At 38.0% G+C, this 20159-nt stretch overlaps 2 protein-coding genes across 3 annotated transcripts; one reads left to right on the top strand and one right to left on the bottom strand.

The window, feature by feature from the left end:
- Nucleotides 1–4501: 4501 nt before the first annotated feature.
- Nucleotides 4502–9573, top strand: LOC139119713 (transcription factor IIIB 50 kDa subunit-like). Its single transcript, XM_070683577.1, has 2 exons — nt 4502–4651; nt 6919–9573. The coding sequence occupies exon 2, from the start codon at nt 6947–6949 to the stop codon at nt 8153–8155; it is 1209 nt and encodes a 402-aa protein (XP_070539678.1). The 5' UTR covers nt 4502–4651; nt 6919–6946; the 3' UTR covers nt 8156–9573.
- Nucleotides 9574–12914: 3341 nt separating this feature from the next.
- On the bottom strand, nt 12915–19466 carry LOC139119714 (uncharacterized). 2 transcript variants are annotated; one of them, XM_070683578.1, is made up of 3 exons: nt 19053–19466; nt 14920–17875; nt 12915–14065 (listed from the first exon to the last, which is right to left on the bottom strand). In XM_070683578.1, exons 2-3 carry the CDS (start codon nt 15018–15020, stop codon nt 12955–12957), a joined length of 1212 nt encoding a protein of 403 aa, XP_070539679.1. In that variant the 5' UTR covers nt 15021–17875; nt 19053–19466; the 3' UTR covers nt 12915–12954. The 2 variants fall into 2 exon arrangements, with proteins under 2 accessions (XP_070539679.1, XP_070539680.1); XM_070683579.1 differs by lacking the exon at nt 12915–14065 and having other exon boundaries at nt 16184–17875; nt 19053–19459.
- Between the last annotated feature and the right edge of the window lie 693 nt (nt 19467–20159).

Here is a 20159-nt window from a genome sequence, read left to right on the forward strand (position 1 = left end):
ATTTCCAATAATAGAAAAGAAATCAACGCCTTTGCGTGCTGTGTCAGACGTCTGAGCTTTGCAGTTATTCAGCAGTGAACGAAAGGCGTTTCATGTCCACTGCAGTTCTAGGAGACAGGCTTGCTCTCATTCCATCGCCTGAGGGCGCTCGTCGTTATCTTCAGCGACCGTACCTACAATTGCACAACTCTTAACGATTGCCCTACGACAGTAGATTGTCTACCAACATGGAACATGTGTCGTTGTACGCCAGAAATAATTTGGTTTCTGGGATTAATACATCGAAGGTATTGGAAAAAATGAGGAATTATATTCTGAATGTACTAGGGCCGTTCTGCAGTCGAGATAAACTGTTACATGTTGACGTAATCTACATCAAGATAAATATTGATTTAGTCCAAAATTAAACAAAATCCAGCTTAGACCACATGTTTGTATCTTCTTACTTTGTCCCCGGTACGAACCAGCGCTTTCAACACTGTTTCATTCCAACAGCGATTGCAATCCACCTATTTTCAATGCGAACATGTGGTGATATGAAGACACGCCGAAATATTGAATTAATTTAGGAGTAAATATGTGCACTTCATATGCACTTCATGTTCTCATCCAATTATATTTATTTAAGGGACAAAGTCGACAATTTTTCATGAATTTTGTTTGATACGAGATACTACTTATATGGTTTGACATGTTGAAAGATACTGAATGAATGGGTGGCCATGCATATATTCGACCCCGATATATAAGCCATCGCGAAAATGAATTTATGATCATGACCATTAATTCATTTTCGCGATGTTTTCATATAATAAGTCTAAAACCAGGGTAGAATATATGCATGGTCACCCATTCATTCAGTATCTTTCAATATCTCAAACAATATAATTAGTATCTCTTATCAAACAAAATTCATGAAAAATGGCCGACTTTGTTCCTTTAAGAAATTAACCTACTTTTGGGCGTAAGCGAACACATTTTTCAAATCAATTTCAACCTGATATGAAGGTGTTTTTTCGTTGGAAAGTGAAATATTTTTCACTGCACTGGACTTTTTAATCACTTCGGTCCCTCATACTGATATCGGTTGCAAAATTCCGGGGACATTTCCGAGAAGAAGTTGAACTTATTCCTTTTGATAATCCTCAGATATCTTGGCGAGATACAACAGCAGCAGCAGCAGCAGCAGCAACAACAGCAACAACAACAGATCGACAAACCTTACAAGACACGCATACGTTGAACAAGCACACATGCATACATACATACATACATACATACATACATACATACATACATACATACATACATACATACATACGTACATACATACATACGTACATACATACATACATACATACATACATACATACATACATACATACATACGTACGTACGTACGTACGTACGTACGTACGTACGTACGTACGTACATACATACATACATACATACATACATACATACATACATACATACATACATACATACATACATACATACATACATACATACATACATACATACATACATACATACATACATACATATTGAAATGGAAAAAAATGAGAGCTAGATAAGAATTGTTAAGCTTGCTGTACACTCATATCATTGTCTGTGATGTAAAGACAAACTAAACTCTGTCTCAGCTTTTATCGCAGTGACAATTCCCTGTGGGATGTGGATTGCTCGAAGCATTCACTTTCCCTGAGGTAATCGATGCTGTTTTGGGTGAACTCTTATCTTGGCGGTTTCTTAGATAAATGTGCACTGGGTTGATTTGCTAAAAACGCGCCGTCAATGTTCGCCTGTCTTATTCTAACCCAGGTAACCCTGAGTTACCCAATCCGATAATTCGGTACTTCACGGTGTAGAATGACAGAAATGGCATTTCACCTTCAGGCGTTAATCGACAAATGTTTTCAAGCAATAAAAATCAAAGTGTTTGGCGAGAAAACAACAGTAACTGTTTTGAACGGAATTTCTGTAGCGTTCCAATATAACAAAAGGAGCTAACTGCAAAGCAATCATTTCTCTGAATTATCAAACATGCAGTACCGAACAAACGTGATCGTTCATCGGCCTTATTCCCCACGAGACGACACTCACTTAGACTGAAGTCATAGGATGACATTTAGAAATTGCAAAATACCGTCGACAGTTTGCCATGGCGAGTCTGTTCGTCGGTGTCTCGATCACAATTTGCTTGTATACTCTATGTTTATGATGATCGTGACAATATAGAACATAGAGTACCATAATGGTTTTAAAAAAGACCAGTACTTGCAAATTTTGGTGTTTTTCTCACTACGTTCGTTTTGAACAACAATTTCTTGTTCTACTCTCCAAAGCTTATCAGAAATCTAGAGCAGCCCAGAATTCATTTACAATAATAACAATTCTTTTAGGCTCAGTTGACAAACTCAAAACTGTACGTACTTTTTGACAGTCTAAATAGTATTGGTGATTCAATATGCTTTAGGAGTAGAACAGGAATCTGCAGTTGACATAAAAACAGAAATAGTGAAAAGAAATTATCAAAATTTAGACCTACTAACAGTTAAACACTATGGTCTTAATACAACACGGAATAAAGATGGTCTTCACACATCTTTGCTGGAATAATGTGGCTGTATTTTGCGGCCAAACAGACATGTGGATCCAATCTTAATTGTGACAATTTAAAATTTTTAGTCACATTGTTTTTAGTCTAGTTTCTTTTGTTTGAAAGTGTGTGGTAAAAAAGGACTGTGAAACCTGTCTAATTGGGAAGTTTGAAAAGATGAAATATATGGCATGATTTAGTAGAGGTATCCCAGGTAGGTTTGTAAAATTGTATTCAACCTGGCGCAAATTTTGTTTGGTAAAGACCTGTTCTCAGGTTAGACATTTGCATAAGGGACTAGGTCAGGTTTCACCATATTTTGCTATGCAATATTCATCACCAAAATGTCATCGTAGCTCAGCCATCAGTTTCAATAAATCTCATCCAACCATAAATGATGCCAAAGGTCATAGCGTCTGAAGAGCAGGAAATGCTTTGCCCTGTGACATTTTGATTCTAAAAACAATATTTTCCTTCTATATTAATCTGTTTTGGTTTTATAAGCTCACATTTGCCATACATATGGCAAGTGGGAGGTTAAATGGTGGAAAAAAGTGTATGTAATTGTCTGTCTATATAAGTATGTGTTTATGGATGTCTGTCCGTGCACATCAAAAACTCCTGAACCAACAACGCACTTGTTAAGCTGATTTTTGGTAAAATAATGCCATATTTGATATAGTTAGTAAAGGAAAGCAACTCCACACATTGCTCATATATTGGTGGTTTGCGTTTAATGTAAAGTAGTGTGTATTTTTTGTTTCACTGTCTTGTGTATAGAATCGATTAGGTACGACATGTTATAAATCCAACTCTGGCTGGGTCCGACCTGCTGAAGAGTACACAAAATAAGGACCATTGGGGGTGTGCAAATTGTGAATTCCTGGGTACACTTGTCAAATTGTGAAAAACTGATCACGGTGACCTGACCAAAAAAAAATATTTAAAAATGGACAAGACATGACCTTGATGTTTACTTATGATAGTTTTACAAAATTGACAATACTATTAGATTGAAATATTCCATCAAATACAACTTTTAATCTCTGAAATTTTGGGTGTAATATTTAAATCGCAAATTTGCTAAAAAAATATTCCATTTATTCACACATTTTCTCATTTAATAGAATCTTTGCTGTTCAAAGTTTAATCTTGTGTAGTTAAGAACATTTTATTCACTGCATGAACTTTAAATGATTTTCATGAAACACACTGACTTTTCATAGTAGGCTTGTTGAAAATCAAGCATGGTAACCTTATCTTTTTCTTTATTTTTTTTTATTATTCTAATGCACCGAATTTAAAAGTCCTCAACAATAGTTTTAATTTTTCCGTTCATACATCCTTAAGCAAATAATATTACACATATACTTTCTCAGTGTTTTTACTTTTTGTATCAACTCCAATCTCTTGTTTTACATCTTATAATATTTAGTATTCGTCTTATCAACACAATCTTCATCCACTCAACTTGCTGTCAGTTGCATTTCAGTCTATTCATGAATTGAAATGTCAGTATACAATAAATAACACTACTGCATATTCATACTCAGGCTGTGTAAACAAACTTAAGCGTTTCAACATGATTTTACAAAATTAACTACAATAAAATAACAAACAAGTGAACACTAAACATATACAAGTAGTACGCAAAAAATGAGCAAAGATACAGACTGAAGAAAAGAATTAATAAGAAAAACTAGAATGTTGAAATAAACACACAAACAAATACAAAAATGAATTAACTATCAAACAGGCTAACTGACTGATGGCAAAATACGGCTATATATGACAAATATTGCCAGAAAAGCAAACGAGAGTTCTTATCAAAGTACGTCATTATCCTGTCACAAGTGGGCGTCAACCTTTGAACAGCGCCGCGCTGTGATGACCTCTAGACAGTGACCTCTGTTTCGGCAACGTTCATATTGCGTATGTTATGCCGGGCACACGAAGTACTAAGACGCATCTTCCTGCAGGAGAAGAGCTTTCGCGCCTCAGACGACGGATTTTGCTGTGTTTGGCTCAGGCAATTCGGTCATTCTAAGGTGAGATCCGATGTAAATATTCATTCAACTTCTGATTGCCACTACAATTGCGTGATCACTTCCGGGTTGCTGTCCATTGTGGTGTCACTCCACAAAAATCAAAATTACCAATAGTGATGATGGCGATTATGGAGTCTTAGATACATTCCTGATTTAGACATCTGTACATGTGGGCACTTCATGGAACTAGAAACGCTTCTTCCTTCATGGTGCACTGTAACGTGTAAGCCCTACCTCGACCTCCATGGTGCAATGTAACTTAGCCAGCGCATACATGAAAACGCGTACACACCCCCTGAAAGGCGCTCTGCCCAGTATGGCTGGGTGTGAGCATGGTGAAGGCAATCACAGGAATCAATGCCGTGCATAGCATAGACTGAAGGCACATTGCAGTTTATCCAGAGCATTTAACTTCCAGCTCAAGACTACCCTGCGTCCGGAGGGTCGAGGGAGCTAGGACTATATGGATTAAGCAGGCTTGCTTGCTGCAATCCTTACCATACCGAGCAAGTGAGTGACAGTACAATACTGGTACCGAAGGGCACACAGCTAGCATAGTCACCCCTAACTTTGCTCGAGCTGAGTCTCAGTACGAGTTCGTTAAAAATCCTAAAACACCGGCTATTCAGCTTGTCTTAACAGCGCCTGTACATGTGAAATGCTCAGTTATTGTTTACGTTTGAATTCTAGTCAGAACCAGAATTCACTTGTCAATAATAACAATGCAGTCTACACATGTACAGGCTAAGTTGACAAGTTGAACACTGTGTATCTCAACATCCATTTGGGGAGGAGAACAAGAAACTGTTGTTGACATTAAAAGCAAATATAAATAAAAACATCATATAAAACTTTCAGCTGCAAATCTCCAACTTTTGCTGAAATGCAAGTGGCTTGAAGCTGATGCTCATGAATACAAGAGAGGTAGGCCAGTTGCAAGCCCGGCCGGTAGGAGAACTCGGCCAGTTATGAGCTCAGCCAGCTGGAGAAGTCAGCCAGTAGGCGAACTCGGCCAGTAGGAGTATGGTTATATGATGAGACTACAGTGTTATTCTATTTTCTTGGTCTCGCCAAAGTTATATTGTGAAAGCGATATCAATGTCATGAGCGTGATGTTTGCAAACTTCCTTCCACCATGGAGGTACCTCCTTGCTCCAATGGTAACTACACGATGACATCAGTCGCACAGTGTGTTTTGCTTTCCATTAAAAAACCCTGAACCCTTTCACCACCATGGTTTGGCCCAAACCCATTGTTATCAATGGTGAATGTGGACCTCTTTACAGGGAATTGGGGTGAACAGGTTAAACCTAGATTTACTACCATCAAACCCTGACATAAAACGTTATTCATCCAACAATCACTGCCTACACATTGTACCTCTCAATCATATGCCCTGCTTGCAATCTACAGAAACGCTGAGGCCATGGGTGTACAAAAATATTACATCCATGCTGAGGCTGACCAATACTTTTTTCAGAGTGGAACGTCTTTGTGTTGTTTTCTGAATGTTCAACAAAATAACATCAAAAAACTAAATTTGGCTTGTGTATAAAAGCATCTGTTGACTGTGAAGAGAATGTGTACGCAATCATATATGTAAGTGGCTGACCTCTCCCACTGGCCGAGTTGGTCGGCGTGGGTACTGGCTGAGCTCGCAACTGGCTGACCTCTCTGGTTACCTGATGTTAATATGAAAATTACCATTCTTTTTTGTAGTTATATGAATACATACCAGGCATGTTTCCTTGAAACACTAAATTATATCACATGATAACATTTCACATTTTGAATAATACATAACATTTTGAGTTATACAATTTTAGTATAATTGCCTGGACACATTGTCCACGTATGTCAGGAAATGATAGAAAGATAAGGTGCTCAATATAAACTCTGACCTTTATTTTAATAGCTAGTTGAAGTAGATGATTAATTTCAAGGCGGGATAACTTGAAATAGTGTACGTCTGATGTAGGAACTTTAAAAGATGGGATCTGATTGAAACTGCTTCTCATCCCCCTAAAATGCCGGGATACGTTAATGGTAGTTGTAATTTTGTAATACACTTTATGAAAATGCTAATGGATTTTCACAGCTGGGAATTTCATCATGTCGTACATTACAGGTGTCTGTATTCCTGGCTTTGTGGTTCAGGCAACCGTTATAACCTCATTTGTATCTTTAAAATTTATTGCCCGCTACAAAGAATGTTGACCATGATACATGTATGCCACTCTTTTAATTCTCATTTTTCGTATCTTCAGAACGTAGACACCATATCAGTGACAGCAGATGTCAAGAAAGTGTCCGCAGTGTGGAGAAGGTACGGTTGAGAGAGACGAACACTACAGTCATGATCAAGTGGTTTGTACAAGCTGTGGTACAGTCATTGAAGAGCAGAGCTTCCAGTCAGAAACTGGCACTCTTGGAACGTTTGCCTTTTTTGATGGCACCGCACCAAGCTCAAAAGTCAACAGGTCCATGAGACAAGATTTGAGTGGTCTCATACCCAGAGGCAAGCTAACAGGAATCAATCATGTGACTGATCTTTCTAAAAAACTCAGAGTTCCGCCAGAGGTTAAAGAAGGTGCCATTTCACATTTCAAATATGCATATGACGCATACTTTAGGCATCACACTACAAGAAGAAAGTTCATTTTGAGTGGATGTTGTCTGTATGTAGCCTGTCGGCAGCAAGACTACCCAGTTACTATCAAAGATATGTGCCAATTGCTAGATTGCTCCAAGCCTGAATTTAACGCTGTTCTGAAACTTTTGTCTTCGGAACTTGACATTCAAGCAAGCTCGGCTTCTCTGATGGAAGTTGTCGATCCTACTTTGAAAAAGTATGGACTTGCTGATCACAGCTTCATCGAGAAAACAAAGAAATTAGTCGAACTGGTTGAGAGTTCATGGATCTCTTGTGGTCGGAATGCAGAACTAGCTGTTCTTGCAGCAGCCTATTTGATTTGGAAAACAACTGTAGGGTCAACAAAAAGAGGTGGAACATATACACAGTTTTGCAAAAAACATGACATGGAGGTGAATCAGACTGCTCTGAAGAGAGTCAGTGAACTTGAAAGCCTTCTCGTGAAACTAGCAGAAAAGCTACCTTGGGTCAACAAGGATGTCTTGAACAGTAAAACTGTCACTAAGTATTTGGATGATATCTTGAGCCACAGATTTACTTTAGAATCATCCATCAAAGAAACTCATGAATCTAAGGCAGAAAATAGTGACAGGGAATCAGGAAGTGATGCATCACCATTCCCATTTAAAACACGCAGCCGCAAGAAGAGAAAACGTGATAATGATGATGAAGTTGGAGAAAGCCCCATTAAATTTGTTTCCAACTCTCCTGAACTGACAGAGGATGATATTCCTAATTCTGAGCTACATAACTACATTAAAACGCCTGAGGAAGTAGCGCTGGGTGCTGCTGTGTACAATGTCATACACAGTCCTAAACACAAAACTGTCACACGAGAAGACTCAAAGTAGACTCAGACAGCAATCATAGTGTCTTTAAATGAACGCCAATAAAATATTCTTTGATACCAGTGTAGGGTAATAAAATTACCAGGTCCAAAGTAATTTTGTTTATACAAGAGTAATTGAATTACTTACAATAAGTTGTAATACCAGATATCTTGAATGGATAGGCATAGCCTGCTAACATGGTACACCTATCAGAGTGTCAAATCACAGATGAAATCCAGTGAAGACATTTAATCACTGTGTTTCTTCAAAGTTAGCAATGACTTCATTGCTGAAATGATTTATAGATTTGATATTTATCGTTTTCCTAGGTCTAACATTATGTTAAAAGTGTTTTAAGCAACAAATATGATTTTGTTATTTTGTGTTCTTGAAAAGAAATACCAGTACATTTCTTTTCTTCTTTCGTTGACGATTGGAAATCTTCCAAACATAAAATTGTGTACAGTATGCAGTGTGATGGATGACAAATGAATTCTAGTCTGGACTAAAATTCAATTGTCAACAATAACCTCGACCATTTTGACAGGTTGAACACTTGGTATTTTGACATGATTTGGAAGAAGAAAAAGAAACGGTCTTCTGAAATTCCTTGAAAATGCATCAAAAGGGAAATCTATTGAAGATTTATAGTATTCTGGCAGAGAAAGTGCCACTGTGATCAGGTTCAGTGTTAATGGCATATATCTAACCCAGCAGTCACTCTGTAAATTGCAAACCGTAAAATAGCATTACAGGGAAAAAAGGATGTGGCAGGATATATCTGACTTGAAGTACCTAAAAGTAACAGTGTCTATGCAACAGCTCACTGCTGCAAAATAAAAGGTTTTTTTTCAACAAATGACCTTTGACCAGAGTTAGTGTTTGGTGGGCTGAGAATTGTCAGAAAAACATCGCTGCAGGACTTGAAAAAAAAAGGTGTACAGGAGTAATTTGCAAAGGTTTAGTTCCTATCAAGCCCATTTAGGAGCCTCAAGGCCAGTTGTAGCTATCATGTGATATTTGTATGTGTAAATCAAGTTACAAGGGATCTGAAATGTTTTCAGTGAAACGTTTATTTTCTTGTATATGACAACTATTGCTGAATGACAACTATTTTGAATATGCATGTGACACCTGTAACCTTTGACCGCACAGACTAAGCTGTGTTCAGCTTTGACAGTGAGGTTCCCATAGCTTTGCCCTTTCATCTCATTGGTTCTTTCTGATGCCATTGTTTTTGATTATTTTTTTGGTGCATTATGTGGAATTCTTTGAATACAAAAGTCAAGCGTGTTTTATCATGAAGCATGTGTTCCTATGATGAGACATAATTTGTAATTGCATTGGGTTGTTAGCACCGAGTCTATTTATGGACAGGGAGATATTTGATTATTCTTATTTTGTTTCAAAATAGTTTAATAAAGATACTTAGAAATCGACTCCTGTTTTTGAATAGAGTGGATTTTTTCAAATCGAGCCATAGAGGGCGGACAAACAGTGCTCTCACCACTTCTGACCATGAAACTTGCACACTATAGGAAAAAGTGCGTGACTAGAGCGAGAAACTGACGCTTTCTCGCAATCGGTGAGAATCTGTTCTTATTCTCACCGCTGTCGGTGAGAAAATTTTAATCTCCACTGGAGATTGGTGAGAAATGCACTCCTTGGCGAGAATCAAGTGTGAGAACAAATTCTCACCGGTGAGAATGGAAATTCTCACTAAGTACAGCGAGAATTGAAATTCACTGGCGAGAATCATCAAGACTCGCCGTTCATTGGTGAGAATCATAAAGACTCCGAACGGCGAGTCTTGATGATTCTCGCCAGTGAATTTCCATTCTCGCTGTACTTAGTGAGAATTTCCATTCTCACCGGTGAGAATTTGTTTCTAACACTTGATTCTCGCCAAGGAGTGCATTTCTCACCAATCTCCAGTGGAGATTAAAATTTTCTCACCGACAGCGGTGAGAATAAGAACAGATTCTCACCGATTGCGAGAAAGCGTCAGTTTCTCGCTCTAGTCACGCACTTTTACCCTGAAACTTGCATATGACGTAATAACACTCACATTTTGGACATTTCAAAACAGCATTACCAAAACAGCACAAATCACATCCAAACTGTCAGTTACTACGTCCTAAATGATTCTCGCAACAACTGCATATGCTGCAGTAGAGATTGAATAATAGCAGAATCTGTTCTCCCCACACAAGTCGGTCATTCCACCAGAACAATATAAATATTTAATCAATTGATTTTCTCACCTCTAAACATCAGCAAACATTTTTAGAGACCCGGCTGTTAGTAAAAAAAAAAAATTACGTAATTATAGAAAAATATACAGACCAAAGGTGCTCTTATTGCATAAGCTCCTACTGGGTAACTGGTGTGTGTACCTCTCTCTCTCTCTCTCTCTCTCTCTCTCTCTCTCTCTCTCTCTCTCTCTCTCAGAGAGAGAGAGAGAGAGAGAGAGAGAGAGAGAGAGAGAGAGAGAGAGAGAGAGAGAGAGAGAGAGAGAGAGAGAGAGAGAGAGAGAGAGAGAGAGAGAGAGAGAGAGAGAGAGAGGGAGAGAATGAGAATTTGTGCCGCTAAAATCAGCAAGCCCTTAAACAAACATTAATATGGACATACCATAAATATTGTCTATACTCTTTCGCAGAACTGGTAGAACACATGTAACTTTAAATATTACTGTAACATTTAAAACTAGAATATTTTCAGTCAGTCCGCACTGTTTGAGTCATCAACAGACTGATAAAAATATGGAACTTCCACAACAGTGACTGATTAAAGGGACAAAGTCGCCGATTTTTCGTGAAATTTGTTTGATACAAGTTACTTCTTATATTGTTCGACATGTTGAAAGATACTGAATGAATGGGTGACCATGCATATATTCGACCCCAGTTTTAGACAACATACACGAAACCATCGCAAAAATGAATTAATGGTCATGACCATTAATTCATTATCGCACTGGTTTCATTTAATTTGTTTAAAATGGGGGTCGAATTTATGCATGGTCACCCATTTATTTAGTATCTTTCAACATGTCAAACAATATAGGTAGTGACTTGTATCAAACAAGTTTCACGAAAAATGGGCGACTTTGTCCCTTTAATGTAATATTAAGTAAGATGTTTTGGTGTGCAATAATATCTCACAATTGAGCAAACGAACAAAGAACCATGCCACTCCATGACACTCTGTACTATCGTTATATCTGTCAGGGAAAAGGCAGTAGCTATAAGGTTGCAATACGGAAAACTACTACTGTCCTGTTTGACAACAGTTGTCTGATACACGAGTTGTATCAGGCTACTTACTAGTTGGGTCCTATCCCAATGAGTGATTAATACAAAAAAAGCAAACAGAATGTCAACAGTACACTTTATTTTAGCTTTTCCATAGTAAGTCATTGAAATACAGGCTTTTCATTGGATAACCCAAGAATAAGGTTTCGTATGAAAGACTACTTTTGTTCAGTCCCCATTAAATCTGTTATCTGCCATGTATATTTATTTCATTTGCATGGACTAGCTGGAAAGTTTTCTTCACTTGTCTCTGGAATTTTCAAGGGCCCCCGCCCCGAACACCCAGTTTTCTCGTGCCCCCTTATGCTCTTTCCGCCCCCCGATGTTAACAGTGCTCGTCCCTAACGTCGGGATAGTTTTTTGTGTGTATATTTTCCTGTTCATTCAGTAGAGTATAAACGTAGGGTGACAATAGGTACGGGTCTGCATTATGGAGGATAGAGCCAGGGAAGACCATTCACAGTTATCGATAAAATTCATACCGTAATAAATTTTAAAGCGAATGGATCAAGCAGTCGAAAAACTGAGTAAAACGATATTCCCCGAGTCATATAAAAAACTCCATTGTCAGTTACTGTGAAATATGAAGTTCACTCAGCAAATACTTGTATAGTTTCAGTGTTAGGATTCAAGTTGAATGATAAAAATTTTTAAGTGAATAAAATAGAATAAAACTATGCAAAATGGTGGAATGCAAAAAAAGGAATTGTGCAAATAGTATGTTCACGAGTTAGAGTCACAATTCTTACTTATAATTTTTAAATTCCTCGGACAGCTTTCTTGAGAATATGAGACACTTTATAACAAAAAATCTCTCCTATCGGCATCATAGTTCGTTGTGTGCCGCCTCACAAATACATCCCTTATATAACTGATTTCACCTCGTTATTGCTGCTGGCTACATGGTTGCATGACAAATTCCCGAATGGTAGAGCAAGATGTGATGTCTACAACAGTTCCATTGATTTCCCACGATAATACGATGACCATGGCTAGTTAAGGTAGAATGCGCCCCGGGGACAGATGTTCGAACTCAAATTTCCTCAATACTTTTTAGTCTACCATTAGAATCTAATGGGGTAGATAAAGTTTTTATTGCCTCATTTCTGTGAAAATCGAAAATTTAATTCTCTCCATACAGTTGACACAGAGAAGGCGGCCACTTATTTAGAGAGTCGGGAAAGATTGGGTAATTTGTTTCTCTAATACCAAATTTTGAACGGTAACCCCTGCTTTTTATTCTTGATTTAGAAAAGGAATGGCTTAATGTTCCCTTATGGAAAGTTTGACCAAAAGTTAGTCTTTGGATTTCGAGGCGCGCACGACCTTATTGTCAGGATATTGCAATGTCATAGCGGAGACAAAGACCCCCTCTCTCTCTCTCTCTCTCTCTCTCTCTCTCTCTCTCTCTCTCTCTCTCTCTCTCTCTCTCTCTCAAAAAAAAAAAAAAAAAAAAAAAAAAAAAAAAAAGTTTTACACAAAATCTCAGGCAAGAATTTTTGGAAATCACGTAACTGACAGCGTCTGGTTGTATGCTTGTACTTGAGATGAGAATATTTCCTTAGCTCTTTCGTAAATTATTAGGTCGAATTTTAATGCTTGAATAACATCCTTGTCACTCCAAAGCCGTTTCTTCAAACTTTCTACAATTTCTCGTCTGCTGAAATGTCCAGATGTTACCGAGCGATGGCGCTCTCCTTCCTCGGTATAAGGATGGTAGTTCGTCATTTTGCCTGAGCATGTCGAATGAAAAGGAAGATTGTACGCTTTCTGGAGCAAATGCAACGTCGTTTCCCATTCTTCAGTGAGGCCAATAACAGCAAACCAATTTTCCAAATTGTCCAAGATGTAATGAAGTATAGCATATTTATCGTCTTCGGTCAATAAATGATTTATTATCAGCTCGTTTCTGTACCAGCACTGAGAGTGTCCAATTGCAGTCGGCAAATCTCCTGGCTTCACAAGTTTCCGCAAAAGGTCGTCGAAAAATCTCATGCAAAACAGAGGATTGTAAGAGAGCTGTCTGAAAAAGAAACTGCCTTGACTCACGGCCCACTCATTGATTGACACTTCAGAGGCATTGCGTACACGACACTGTGGTTCCATGTACCTAACCTTGCAGAATTCATAAGATGAAATCACGCGTTCGACGGGATCTCGTAGAACTGTGAAGTAAGAGCAGGGTTTACTTGCAAAATCACACACCCGAAAAGTGTGTCCACCGTAGTAAAATTTTGACAACGTAATATTTTCTCCCGAATCGTTTCGTTTACTCAAAATCAAATAAAATTCAGCCGCATTAGCATTCCATATAAGGGTTGGTTGAGGAATATTCAGTTTTGCCGCGATTTGACGCAAGCATCCTTTTATTGTCGTTCCTCCAGATTTTTGATTGTGAAGAAATACAACATTTCCGTTTGCATAGGGCGAAGATGGCGAGAAATTGTCATCAATTCCAAACGCTCCTCTTCTGGTGTAAAAATTGGGTAGGGTATTTTTTCGGACAATCCATGGGCATTTTGTAGTTATGTCTCTGTGTATGCTTTGTCGAGTGAGGGAACTGTTCAACTGCGGTGCTGCAATACTGGTACTAGTCTCCTGGCGCCTGTACCCATACCTGTTACGAATTTTAACAACAAATAAACGCTGAAATTGTGTAATGTATTCAAAATCATTTATATAGTAAGGTATTGGCGTTAATAAAGACATTAATTGAGTTGGTGCCATATCTGGCTTCATGACGTTTCAAAGTATGTGTGATCAGGGCCAACAACGTGAGAGTCCCAGGTGGTCATTGTTTCACCTTGCCTGACAGTTGCTAAATATTTGTACCTGTGGATGCAATGAAATAGCAGTTATCATTTTCATCTGCATTAACGGCAACCGTATTCTGTCCTGACAACGCATGTGCGTCTCTCCCTATATTCTCACTAGTCTCCATATGATTTTAAACGAAACATCGACGTCAAAGCACTCCTTTTCGATGATGAAACAAATCACTCTCATTCACACTCGTAAGCATATTTATAATACTAACATAGATACAAACTCACACGTCTCTACGCTGAATACATTGTACTTATCACGTCATCAACTCAATGTAAAACACAAGCTGTCGCACCACTAAAAGCAACTATAATAAATAAAACGGCTCCAAACAGATTTTAAATCTATATAAAACAGAACAAAATCAACATTAAGTGGAAGGTAATAGCTCAGTCGTAACGTTTCTTTCGTTTGTAGTCCTTACAAATATTCCCACACAAAATATATACAGTGTTTTAGCTTAATTATGTGTAACCTATTACACCTGTCTGAATCCCTGTGTGGGTACCTACATGTCCATACAACACGTCATCATCCACAATATCTAACCTAACACACACGTACTCTCATGTAATGACATTCTGCTGGTTTCATGTGTTGAAGGCGTGTTATTGTTGGGTTTATCATAGTGACCCAAAGACCTACCTTTTCATCACCAGCAGGCGTTTCAATGTTGAGTGAATCGTCAATATTAGAATGACTAACGTCAGTATGCGAAATATATGCCCTATTTTCCTCCTGACCATTATAATACAAAAGGCCCTATTACCGGAAAGTATTTCCAATCAAACAAGCAGAGGGCGATACAACCTGGAACGGAGACGGACGCTTTTCCCAGTGACGTCTTTGGAATAAACTACATATGATAATTTCCATGTGGTTATATCGAAAATGTGAAAAATCCATATTTATTTTTCAGGATGGTGTCACACAGTAAATCATTATAAGTAGTGAACAAGCTGTTGCAATCATTACCATAATATCCAGCTTGAACGCTCGTGTCGTCATGGTAACGCGCTTATCCCTTAGACCGCTATGCTCGTAATCAAATTTGCATTTTACAGCATTGTGGAATTCATCAAAATGTTTAACATGGTATGATACATGCTGTTTATTGTTTTTGAAAGGAAACCCTGATGTTTCTGTGACACCTTGATGGCAATAAAATAAGGATAGTGTCAGAAGAAATCGCTTACTCAGTTTTATGCATTCATTGAATGAAGGAGTGTTTACCGATATTACTGACCTCGGCGCCACTCAGTTCTGGCAAAGGTCTTGAACTCTCAGAACTAAGTATGCTGGTATTTGCACGAATGAGATTAACTGGTTGTCAAATAGCTATGGCAACCGCGACTGCAAATGCTAGGTAGCTAGTAAACAATATCTATATTTCTTTTAATTTTATCAAATTATGAATAAAAGTGAGAAATGACAATTTAATGTAATCAAATAATGGATAAAAAATCGAACAAGTAAATAAACGATTAAGTAGCCGAGCGAACTTTTTGGTGAAACACACACTTAGTACAGTTTTAGGGATGTGTTGCCCACTGCTGACGAGAAACCTCCCTTTTGTTGCTCGCTATCATCCGTGGCTACTAGATTTAATCACTTATGTGCCCTGAAATTCAGACTTTACGCCTGTTTTGATGTTTTGCTGTGAAACATTAGACTCAATATCACGGTGACACGAAATCATGCATTTGTAATATTAAGGGCATCCTTAATATCTTCTTGAATAATTCTCTTTATGTAAAAAGTAGTTGTAACTTGTTGAATCCTTTCTTGCTAACTCAAAAATATATTATAAATTCGAATACTCAAGCTGAAATCATACCCTTCAGAAATTGGCTTGTTCTTTAAGCCGGTAAGCCATTGTAAACTCCATATATGTGGTCAGAAACGTGACTCTTTACAATCCGATATCCACTAATCGGTTCCCTTCTTTTAATCTAGCCAAAACATCTAAGGAGTCCAAATCTTTGGGAAAATGTCAACAGTACAATTCACACTCATTTAACAACTTTATGGTGAAGGCAAAAACTTGCTCATTTCAGTACAAACCCTCATGTCCTCTGAAATAGGTGCTATGACCTACATGTTTTTACGTTTTTAAATTTTTACTATACCTATGTTTTTTTGTATAAGTTAATACAGTACTCTTGGTTTTTGCTTATTTAGTTTTTGCTGAAACACTTAACGCTAAAGTTTTATTTAAGGAGAAAAATAATGTAAAACAAAGTTTTAACATTAATTTGCTTAACCTATTGATAGGTGTATCCCTTATGCAATATATTCCAATTCTTTTCCTCTAATAATCGTTTTTTACTGTGATGACTCAGCAAAAACTAAATGAGCGAAATCCAAAATACATGAGCAGGTGTTATAAGCTTACTATCATATTGTTCTCATTTTAAAAAGTTTTCTGCACACCCCCTTCCTCCCACTCAACTCTGTAAGAAAAAGGTGATAAAAAGTTGATCACAGTCATCATTTCGTGGGTTCAGTCATAACCGTTGGATGCGTATCAAAATATGTAAAATATATCTCTTTTTGAGTAACGAAAATCTCCTGCATTTTCTGATAAATCCGAACGTCAAAATAGAGTGCGTCAAATACATCTTGATCTGATAAGAGTTCTCTTTTCAATTCGTACAGTAGTTCGCTCTGTGACAAATAATCCTCCCCATCAGTTTTGAAAACCACGTTTTCGATCGTCTCACTGCAAAGTGATTCGAAGGGGAGCTTGTATGCGTGCTGTAGAACTCTCAAGAATGTGTCATATTCGTCTGTAATCCCAACAACGGAGAACCACGTTTCAATGTGCTCCAGGATGAAGTCTAAAACTTGATGCTTATCTTCTCTCGTCATGATTTTGTCGAGAACAAGTTTGTTTTTGTACCAGCACGGCATCGTTGTTGCCGATGGGTCATCTGGTTCGCGAAGTTCTGCAATTTTTGACAAATAATCCAGGCCGCAAACTTCAGGGTTGTGAAGGAGCTGTCGGAAGAAGAAACTACCCTGACGCAAAGCCCACTCTTTCAAGGAGAGCGGCCTGCCCTTGGCGTTCCTCACTTGACACGGAAGTTCTCTCTTCCCCTTGCAGTAAACATAGGACGCTATGATTCGCTCATAAGGCTCACGGATCACAGTGTAATAAGAACACGGTTCATTGGTGTAGTCACAAACACCGAAAGAGAAACCGCCGAGGTACAGCTTGTCCAAGGATTGGTCACTCCCCTCCGCTTTGATGCCCTTGTAGAATTTCCCAACATTGTTATTCCAAACCAGGGAGGGTTTCGGTAATGACAAATTGGTTGCTATAGCAGACAAACACTCTTTCATAACGCCTCCAGCAGAGTTGTGATTATCAACGAAAACAATTGTACTATTTGTGTAAGATAGGTCATTCGGCCAACGATTGTCAGCGCCAACATTACGCCGCGTGTAAAAGTTTGGTAAATAGTTTTTATGCATAGCCCAGGGATACTTGACCATATATGTAGGTGGGGAATTCTGGGAATGATGACGTCGCAATATGGCCGATTCGCCTTCTCGAAGCCTCCTCATTTGGTTTTCATAGTCGTCTAAATCTTCGTTGCTGTAATTATAATCACCAATTCAATTAGTAAGAATGCAATAGTTCATGATAATCGGAATGATTATGAAAATTCTGTTTTCGTCAAATGGCTTCCGGTTATTGTCTTAATGAGTACAATTCAGATTATTCGCACATGGGAACATGTAGACTGCATGCCATGTAAAGAAAAATCATGGCTTTTGATATCATTATTATTCATGCAGTTATTTTTCAAGTAAAATGGTCTTAAATAAAGTCCACCAATATGTTGATACAACCCCCTGGCATTTGAACAACATGTACCAGTATAGTTCCGTGCTTAGTATGCTTCTATAAACAATTATACTATTTTCATGATGACCTGTACACACCAATTCAACGACGATATGGCAAAACTCATCAATAAAAAGATTTCAACTATCAAAATGCCATGTGCATACACAAATGATACATGCTATGTTCTTGCTCGGGTTAAAGTGTATGGTCTACTGAAAGACAGCATAACACGACTGGAACTAATTTGGGATAATTGGATAGTGAAATAATGCAAATCTAATCTGCAAATGTAAGCTTATCTGCTTTTCTTTTTAAGTTATACACTTGTTTTTATGATTAATTTGTAAGATTGCATCATTCAGCCATAGGGCACTCAACATTTTTGAGAAATTTGAAAAATATGAATATTCAATTATCCCAAATCAGTTCCAATCGTGTTGTATGTAGCGGGTTGATGGCGAGAGTCTGTCTGTGGTGTGTATGTACGAGGGCAATGTGCAAATACTGTAGTTCGATTATAAACAGTGTTCAAGTTCATAGTCGACAATTGTAATAAACGACTCTATCTCTTTAGTTTCAAAGCTAATGGCTGGACAGTCACAAAGATTGCCATACTCTTGTACCATAAAAAACACATTCACTTTCTCTCCCCATACACTTTCTCCCTCCTGTCTAAATTCCCCTCCCACATGCCCAACCATCTAATTGTTTGTATTTTTACATCTATCTCAAAGCTGCATCTAACCCGTGGACCTAAATACGCATCTGTCGATCAATCATGAGTCCCTGCCACCAATTTACAGGCTGAGTCTGTATTCACACATTCACACAATTCGTCATATTAATCAAATCTATAAAGCGCCATTGTTACCTTAATCCCTGCACAATAACGACAAGTTTTGAAAGGTGTATGTCAACTTACTCAACCTCTGGGACCATAGTGTCAATTTTCCGATATGACATTCCTAATATGAAGATGGTGAAAATAGTCCCGATCAGAAACACCAAATTCCCTCGATTTCGCGGAAAATGTAGACGCATGTTTGAAACCACGATACTCATCCTGATATCACTTATGGGATGGTCCACTACACAGTTGCTTCTTGTTACGGCAGATTAACCACTCTCGGGGTAGGTCAAAATCATGCCTACACTGTAATAGAAAACATTCAAGCTCTGACCTTAACGATGATATCGAGACTACAAATTCAGTTGAGGATTCAAATTCAATGAGTTGATGTTATTCCGTATACCGGCGAACAACGTCGCTGATCTCCATCGTAGCTGACAATTCCTACAGTGTTTTGGTGAAAATGCACATATTTACAAAATGTAGTTTGCATATTAATCGCTCTTAATCTGTCGATATTTTCATACGGATTTAATTGTTTTCTGAATGGTATAATGCGTCATCGGTCTAATCTCCAGCTTGCTAACTGCAACCTGTCGCCATACTTCCGGAAATATATTGGCAATGCGGAAAACGTTGATGGTAGCTCTCCCATTGTTGTTTTCGTTAATTAGAAACCTATATTGCCAATTCAATACAAACACACTATCGTCCTGTCACGTGTACTTTTACTTTTTTCGTCGTTTCAATCCGTCGTGATTTTTCCTACTCGTCACAGGAATTTGCATGAAATTTAAGATGTCGAGTTCATTCTCTTTGTGCAACGTTTTATTTACATTTTATGAGTACACGATCACAGCTGTGAGTCCTGTATATTTTCCCGTTCTGTGACCCGATTTACCAATACATAATATACATTGCGAAACACTGCGTTGGTTCAAAGTTGATCAGGTTGATGGTCAGAATTAAGTGTAATTAAAGCTATGTCGTGTATCAACATCGCAACTACGTATATTGTAAAACTTCATGCTGTTGCTTTATCACATCAGCTGAGAATAGTATGGGCATTAAGAAAATGATGAGAAATTTAGGCCTTACACCAACATAACACTCATATTGCACAATGCAGTTGTTAATCAGAATATGCTTCTACATTGATTTCAGTCCCACTCAATCGAG

Source organism: Ptychodera flava, chromosome 20 (genome assembly GCF_041260155.1).
Source record: "Ptychodera flava strain L36383 chromosome 20, AS_Pfla_20210202, whole genome shotgun sequence".
NCBI classification, from domain to species: Eukaryota; Metazoa; Hemichordata; class Enteropneusta; family Ptychoderidae; genus Ptychodera; species Ptychodera flava.

Bases quoted from the DNA above. Each gene is read 5' to 3' on its own strand.
- LOC139119713 (XM_070683577.1), top strand. From the start codon at position 6,947: ATGTCAAGAAAGTGTCCGCAGTGTGGAGAAGGTACGGTTGAGAGAGAC.
- LOC139119714 (XM_070683579.1), bottom strand. From the start codon at position 19,192: ATGAGTATCGTGGTTTCAAACATGCGTCTACATTTTCCGCGAAATCGA. The intron at 17,876-19,052 runs GTAAGTTGACAT...TTATAATTACAG, and splicing joins ACTATGGTCCCAGAGGTTGA to CAACGAAGATTTAGACGACT.